At 44.8% G+C, this 7,325-nt stretch overlaps 3 protein-coding genes across 3 annotated transcripts; 1 reads left to right on the top strand and 2 right to left on the bottom strand.

The window, feature by feature from the left end:
• Window positions 1-1,255: 1,255 nt before the first annotated feature.
• ASPBRDRAFT_35837 (uncharacterized protein) lies at window positions 1,256-2,122 on the bottom strand (the record flags this gene model as incomplete). Its single annotated transcript, XM_067623390.1, has 1 exon — window positions 1,256-2,122. One exon carries the CDS (start codon window positions 2,120-2,122, stop codon window positions 1,256-1,258), a length of 867 nt encoding a protein of 288 aa, XP_067472809.1.
• A 724-nt stretch (window positions 2,123-2,846) lies between these two features.
• Window positions 2,847-3,283, top strand: ASPBRDRAFT_532748 (uncharacterized protein). The gene has a single exon (XM_067627040.1). The coding sequence runs from the start codon at window positions 2,885-2,887 to the stop codon at window positions 3,122-3,124; it is 240 nt and encodes a 79-aa protein (XP_067472808.1). The 5' UTR covers window positions 2,847-2,884; the 3' UTR covers window positions 3,125-3,283.
• Window positions 3,284-5,272: 1,989 nt separating this feature from the next.
• Window positions 5,273-5,830, bottom strand: ASPBRDRAFT_532719 (uncharacterized protein). The gene has a single exon (XM_067627039.1). The coding sequence runs from the start codon at window positions 5,669-5,671 to the stop codon at window positions 5,378-5,380; it is 294 nt and encodes a 97-aa protein (XP_067472807.1). The 5' UTR covers window positions 5,672-5,830; the 3' UTR covers window positions 5,273-5,377.
• Window positions 5,831-7,325: the final 1,495 nt, after the last annotated feature.

The following is a 7,325-nucleotide window of genomic DNA, read 5'->3' as shown; positions in this document are numbered from 1 at the left end:
ATCCTGAGGGCGGATTGGACCTCTGGTGAGCGACGTATGTGGGAGAGTACAAGATGTCATGCAGATGACTCATGTTACCATTAGAACGAGAAGACTGTAGTCTATTCCTCTGTTGACCTACCTCTAATAAAACTAAGTATTCCTAAGCTATTGGTGTCTGATAAAAGCAGTGCTTGGAGTCTATTATTGTGGACTTTATTTCTTGAGGTAGGTGAATAGATCAACTTTCATATACTACATCTGAAGATCCATTTTCCGTTTCCGATCAAACTTATGTGTAGGACCTCGTGTTAGAAAGAATATACGCAAACAAACGCATTCCTGATATTCTAGTCAAATTGGCATTCATGACCACACGCATGCAACATTCTCGCTCCACCGTTTTCTCGATGAGACAGATGGCTAGGTGGCATTCGCAGTATTCGAATTGTCTCAAGTGTCCGCGGTGGTGTTTTGGATGTAGTGGGCCGCCCAACCGTTGTATCTGTTTCGGGTTTTGCGCTGCCAGATAGCTTATGTAAGCCGGTTCCCCCCTGTACAGTGGCTTGGCAGGTCAAGGTACTGTAAAATAGATGAAGGTCTATTTTGCGACCGATGGGAATGTTGTTAACTCTTCAACTCTATAGAGCTACGATCCCGCACATCTGGACCACCACCATGAGGGATTATGGCGATCTTCGGAATATTAGGGTAGCGTGCGACGACACCTGTTGTCCCAAAGGCAACGATGTCCTGGTAGTCAATACCTAGTAGAAGATTTGTATGGCGGTTACTTTCTACCATGATGATGAAGAACAAGAGGAGGAAAACGATGAATAAAGGGTTAATTGATCGGACAAATGTTAATCATTCCCCGGCGGTGAATTTCGACGCTCTAATTGACACAATGGTGCGGGTATATAACTTATTTTTAGAAGCTTAATACATCCGAGTCGGGTATTGTTTTCATTGCCATCTACAGATTAGACGAGCTTCTCATCTTATAATGAGGGAGAGAAACATGGATGCGAGAAGATGAACAAAGGCATCATCCCTTTATAGACACTATACTACAATGTCTGATACGTCCTATTGGGGACTGAGCTGGTTGAGTAGCAGATGAACTCGCCTTTCCACATTGATTGGTTGCAGGTGTTCTTCAACATCATAATTTACCCCAAACGAGCTCCTTGTTTCAAAATATCCTTTTATTGAACCAAAAGAACTAGATATAACTCTGGAAATAGTATCTAATCCATTATTCTGGAAATAAAAGCTAACTTCCATCCATAAGGGCCTCACGCTCTGCCTGCTCAAGAGCCTCCACCTGGCTCGGATCGAGACAGAGATAAAGATAGTCCCGCCAGAATTCATATGCAGCACTATAATCAGGCATGTATTCCTCTAGAAATATCTTCCAATCTTCGTCTTCATCACCATGTTCGGAAATTGACGCACGAACAGATTCCCACCATACGGGCATGTACGCGGCCATCTCCCAATTAATGATTCCGGTAACACAGCCATCCTTGACCATAATATTGCTGTAGGTAAGATCCCCGTGGGTAAAGGTATACGGCTTAGCCTGTGGCATGCGACTTCGGAGTTGTTCCCGCACGGCCTCGGGAACAGATTCATGCAATTCACGCTCCATCTCGACCCAGAGTTCGTCATCCGAGGCGAATGGCCCGCGGGGATAACTGTCATCCCCATATGCAAATAAACTGTTGTTGAATACCGGTCCACCACCGAGTGATTGCATGCGATTGGACTGGATTTCACGAAGCTCGAGTAGATACTCGGCTGTCTGTTTTGCAATGCTTTCCCTCTGTTCGAAGGAAAGGCTCGGCCAAACAGTGCTGAGTGGCTCGCCAGGAATACGCTCCATCAAGACCAGCCTTTGATCCTCTTCTTCCCGATCCTCGAGGATCTTCGGAACTGGGATGGAGGTCTGTTCCTGAACAAGTCGGATATTGGACACCTCATCAGTTGGGAGATTGTTGTCTTGAACTTTGAGGACCGTTCCGGGTCCAAATGACATGACTTCCTCCTGAAAGAACGAGTTGACATGGCCTCTGTAGCGGCCATCATGTTGACATGCTTGGCTCCAGCCGCAAAAAAAGCAGGCATTCGATGGGGTCATGTTGAACAAATCGTGAGAGTGATATATGTTAAGGGTGATAGTCGGGCGAGGGTAGATGAGAAGGAAAATATGATTCTTGAGGGATAAAAGGTATTTATAAGAGCACTGTTCCATGTCCAGCCACAAGAAAGGAGACAGTGTGCTGCCGTCGGTGAAAGGGGTTGCGGGAACGGCCGAGAATGCACAAGGCTAAAAGACTGGGTCTGCTGTGGACTGATTATATGCTAAGATTGGAAATATGGAGACAGGTATCTGGCGTTAACCATGTGCATATCGTCCATGGGAATGCGGACTCCTTCCGTATCCCACAACCTGCAAATTTGGGACTTCACAGCACTTACTCAACTGGTGAAAATCCGGAAAATAGCCTATTCAGCATCTGCAAGCAGTGTTTAATGAATGGATAAGAGCCCAATCCCACTTGTCATCACAACATTCCTCCATTTTCAGGCTACAGTCCCGTCTGCTCAGTAAACTAGGCTCCAAGGCACAGCTGCAGTGGTAGCTGCCTTTGGATTTCTTCGCCAGTTGTATAACTGCATCATCATAGGTCGGCAGCTCACGTTTTCTTGTCGAATCCAGAGCCTACAATCCAATATACAACTTTAGAATATCAATTCATATTTACTCGCATGTCACAGATACGCTGAATTCCCACACTGCGAAAACATAACCACACTTCTCCAAGTTAAGTGTACCTATCCCCAAGTTAAGTGTACCTATCCCCAAGTCAGTGTATGTCTAATTAACCATGCACAGACAATGTCGCTTATTGCCGATGATACCGTCTTCATGAGGCTTTGGAAGGCCGCCCAGGCACCTGGCGATAAAAGGGCTGTTGTCAGGCCGTGGACCCATTTGTTAACAAACATGATTTCCCTGGAAAAGACAGGGTTGTGTTCTATGTACCAACCCACGCAAGTGGATTGTCCCTGTCAACGGATGAATATCACCATCGAGCATTTTGCTGGGGGCGATGGATCCATTACCAGTTTCCATTAACCGTGACCACAGCCTCCTTGGTGCTCTTTGTTCCCGGGAGGGCGTCGAGGGCACGGTAGTCAACACAAATCGTACAGCAGATAATTAGACGAGCTATTTGCATGGGCGTGTAGGAATAGGAAGCTAGTGTCTTATCTGCAAGTGGACTCAGCAGTTCTCAAATATGGGGTTTTCGCTCCATCTCCCTTATTTTTGTCTTCTGTAACTTATAATGTTCCCTTCTATTGGGCGTACAAAGTTCTCCGCGACATAGGCTGACGCCTGCTGTGGCATTCTTCTGGTAAAGTCTAAATTTGGATAAATCTCCCCGAAGGACGGTTAAATTTGACAACAATGTCTATCGTTTTCTGACCTGCACAAAAAAAAAAAAAAAAAAAAAAAAAAAAAAAAAAAAAAAAAAAAAAAAAAAGAAAAGAAAAGAAAAGAAAAGAAAAGAAAAACCATAATATGAATATAATTGCAGATATTGAGGTGGAAAAACAAAATAGGATAAAAGGGAAAAATATGAAATAACGAATAAAAAGAGCCATACTATATACATAGGAGTGCAAGTGCGGCGGCTCTGACTGGTGAAAGCAGGCCAGTTCAACCATTCGAGTATCGCGGGGCAGCGCCTCCGTCGGAGAAATAAAAGGATGGGAAATGATTTGGCGTGACGTAGGAATTGAGAATCAGAGAAAGGGGGATCGATGGCAGAGACGCATACTAGGGTGGAGTACTCGCGGTTAGCGCTTCCATGACCCAATCACACAAAGATTCATAGAATGTGTGCCCGCAGGGATTCTTCCTGCTGGATATCTCGTAGGCGCCGCTTTCGGACTATAAGTACAATAGCCTAGCAGTCAACGAAGTAGGTCTGTGTGTAGGTGTGGTGGGATTTCCATGCAGCAATCGCAAGGCCGGCGCCAAATTTTCTCTGCGGGTTACGTCCGAAGTTTCATGCCTGCATCAAGCAATGCTACTTGGCTGCTGGTCCTTAAGACAGTTTTGGCTTCCGAATCCAAGCGCCGGTGATTCTTTTATCATTGTTGAGAGAAAAGTAAATCCAGTGCTTGAATGTATTCTTCCCGCGTTTATATACTGAATCGACGAAATCCTGGAATATCTTGTTTGTATCTGAAAAAGCATAGATGCCGATGGTCTCACCGGCTACAAAGCAGACAAGGAGGCCTTGTACGGGAGGTCCAAGCTTTGTATAATATAGTCGGTAATTCTTACAACAGGTCTAAAAATTCCGTGGGTGAAAGGTGGGTGGAAAAGGGCTGGACCACATTATTAATGTGGAAGGAAGATCGCATGCAGCGAGCCGAACCCCTCTTGTGAAAAAATTCTAATGCTGTCAGCTCCTGTCCTGGAGTTTGGTTATAGATAAGCATACGTCGAAACTCATGCGGACTTCTCGTGGCAAGTCTTGCGCGTCGAGTATCTCATACCATGGCGATCTATTGCATATTGGAGTAGATCCACTGTCCAGAAATTGAATTCCTCAAAGACTAGTACTGTCTGTTAATAGAACAATTTTATGGACCTCTCATGGCATCTTTATATAAGATACGCGAGAAGAAGTTGTATATTTCAGCAGAGTGCTACTGAGCTATGCCATAATTAAATTGCCCTGGTATTTAACCCTCAACGCCTGTATATCTTGGAAAAGGTTGACCTCGGGCTCCTGAATCTCAAGGTCCTGTCCCTGGTACTATATGAGCCGACGGCTCTTCCTGAGAACTGTCAGGTACCAGCACGAGCCAATGATCTCTGAGATTATGAGTCAAATCTGAGGAGACAATCGCGCTAGTATTTCCTGACTGAAGCAATTCTGCGTGATACGTGCAGTATGTTGGCTGAGAAGGTTTTTGAAGATAGGTACAGCACCTTTATGCTATGAGTTGAGTAATCGATAAACGGGCCTCGTCGCAGCAGCGAATCTCTTTAGTTCTCCCGCCGAGGGCTTCTTGGTTAGTTCATAAGTAGCCTTTAATGCGAGAGGGGTAAAGCGAGGAACCATGTGATCAACTAAATCAACATGTAGGGTGTAATGAATCATCTGGGCATTGCCACGACCTCAAGCGAGCACATTCCTGGTAATTGTCACACCAACTATCTATTTTTGAATTTCTTGAAGTCCTCCACTTAAACATCGTTGATCGAATGTTCTCATCCATGGTTGAAACACAGGAACGAGGGGAGCCTGAAGGCGCCGCTTCCCACAAATTGAATCGAGACCTATTTCAAAACAGGTCCAGTAAGCATCCTTCAGTTCACGCGTCCATAGTCCCTAGGGAGGTTAATCGCAGAATTCAGGTTATTGAAGAGCATCAGACTCACCGAGTAATGACAGAGTTTCCCAAAATTCTTCAGGAAAGCTGTCGCCTCTTGCCAGGATCGAAGTTGTGAACCGCCCCGCTTCAAGTACTCGTCCAGGCGGTAGCCGTGCTCACCCCATGCCTGGTATACCCGGAAACCCTCTCTTCCTATAGCCAGAACAAAGCAATGTGCAAAGGACGTATAATTCATGTCGCGGCTTTGACGCTCACCGCGTTCAATCATTTCTACATCGACAAGACTCACGCCTAGCACGGTGGTCTCCGATTTTACTGTCGATTGCCGCTTTCTTGGCCTGGGGAGTTGCTTTGGATGAAGTCGTGCTCGAGATATCCGCCATGGTAGGGAGCCCACCTAAAGAACGCGATTGCCATGTCAGGATCATGTACATAGCTTCTCGTTCTGGTGAGGAAGCAAACAATTAGACGAGTGTAGTACTAAGCTTGCAGGAATTCCAAGGCAAGCGTTCAACAGCACAAATCGCCATCAACCGAGGGTTGTCTCCCCGGGGAATTGTGGATTCCCCACTCAATACAGACCGTTGATGAGCGACAAATTTAGTCGAAGCAACAGGAAGGCCATTGCTGAAGAATGCTTCAACAGCAGTCTAATTCTTCTAGTGTATAGGGAAGTCCCATCCTTGCTCGAACAGATAGTGTTGCTTCATCTTCGCGCTTTCCTCATATTCTTTTCAGGCTGCCATTAATTTCAGCTGGTGTAAGGAGGAAGTGACCGCCGCGTCGACTGAGATATGTAATTTGCTGTCAGATTATGCTTGTAAAAAAGCTTCTTGGTAAAGGATGCTGACCTCAAACTCTCAGGCTTCCTAGCTACTCGTTGTATCTTTGGCCTAGGCAGTGGCATCGTAGCAAACTCTGACCAAAACTCCTGGAGAACTATGTATACGCGACGGTACCGAAGAGAAGAGAATTTCGTTCTAATAGTTGTATGGCGCGGGTTATGGGAAGAAGCAGAACAATATAGCACGTCCTTGATGAGGGCTCGCTTTGGTCCGCAACCCCGCTTGTACGTCTCCGGAATTGTTAGCCTTCTCTGGAGCCACGTCGACAACTCGCCCGCAGCGTGCATACCTACAGATTCCCATGGCTTCCTTGATTTGGTACAGCCTTTGATGCTTACATGATTTGACCAGAATTTTTTCACATTCTACTCTCTTGCACGCTAAGCACAACAGACTCAACTGGTAACACTCATTTCCTTTCGACATGAGCTTCTGGTGAATACGTGGAGAGGTAGTGACTCATTGTCGTGTGAGATTCTATTGTACCGCGGTATATCAATGGTGAGCGCCGGTAACTCCCTTTTAAAAGTTAATAGACATCTTCCGTAGGTGGCCAGAATGCAGGAGGTATTTATCAGTACCTGATTTGACTGAGCACGTTAGTCTCTGAGCCTACGTATTCTCGTACTTGCACTATACTTCTCCATCCATGATATTACCATATCATTATTTTATCTGTATTATGCAATATTTTAATATACTTCATATTAATAAAATGCTAAAAATCCGATAAAAGGTCTTGAACATTTATTCTTTTATATATAATCTATGTACGAAGTTAGAACTTCCAAAATCTAGTATTGGTTGAGATATATCAGAATCGAAAAAGACATCTTTTATATAGGAGAGGATGGGCCGCCCAACCGTGGGCCGTCCAACCGTTGTTTACGTTAACTAGTTAACTAGTTAACTAACGTAGGTCACGGCCGGAGCGGCCACCCACTCGGCTCGGCCACCCATGTAGTATCATATAATAGATTCTTCTTAAATTAAGATATCTCAGTTATTATTATATTTTTAATGTACAACTTAGTGTACAGATAGATTAGATATTAAAATATTTATTAGAATTTTTAT

This window comes from Aspergillus brasiliensis (genome assembly GCF_001889945.1).
Source record: "Aspergillus brasiliensis CBS 101740 unplaced genomic scaffold ASPBRscaffold_44, whole genome shotgun sequence".
NCBI classification, from domain to species: Eukaryota; Fungi; Ascomycota; class Eurotiomycetes; order Eurotiales; family Aspergillaceae; genus Aspergillus; species Aspergillus brasiliensis.
Note: the sequence above shows the minus strand (reverse complement) of the source record. Positions and strands in the feature narration are given on the sequence as shown.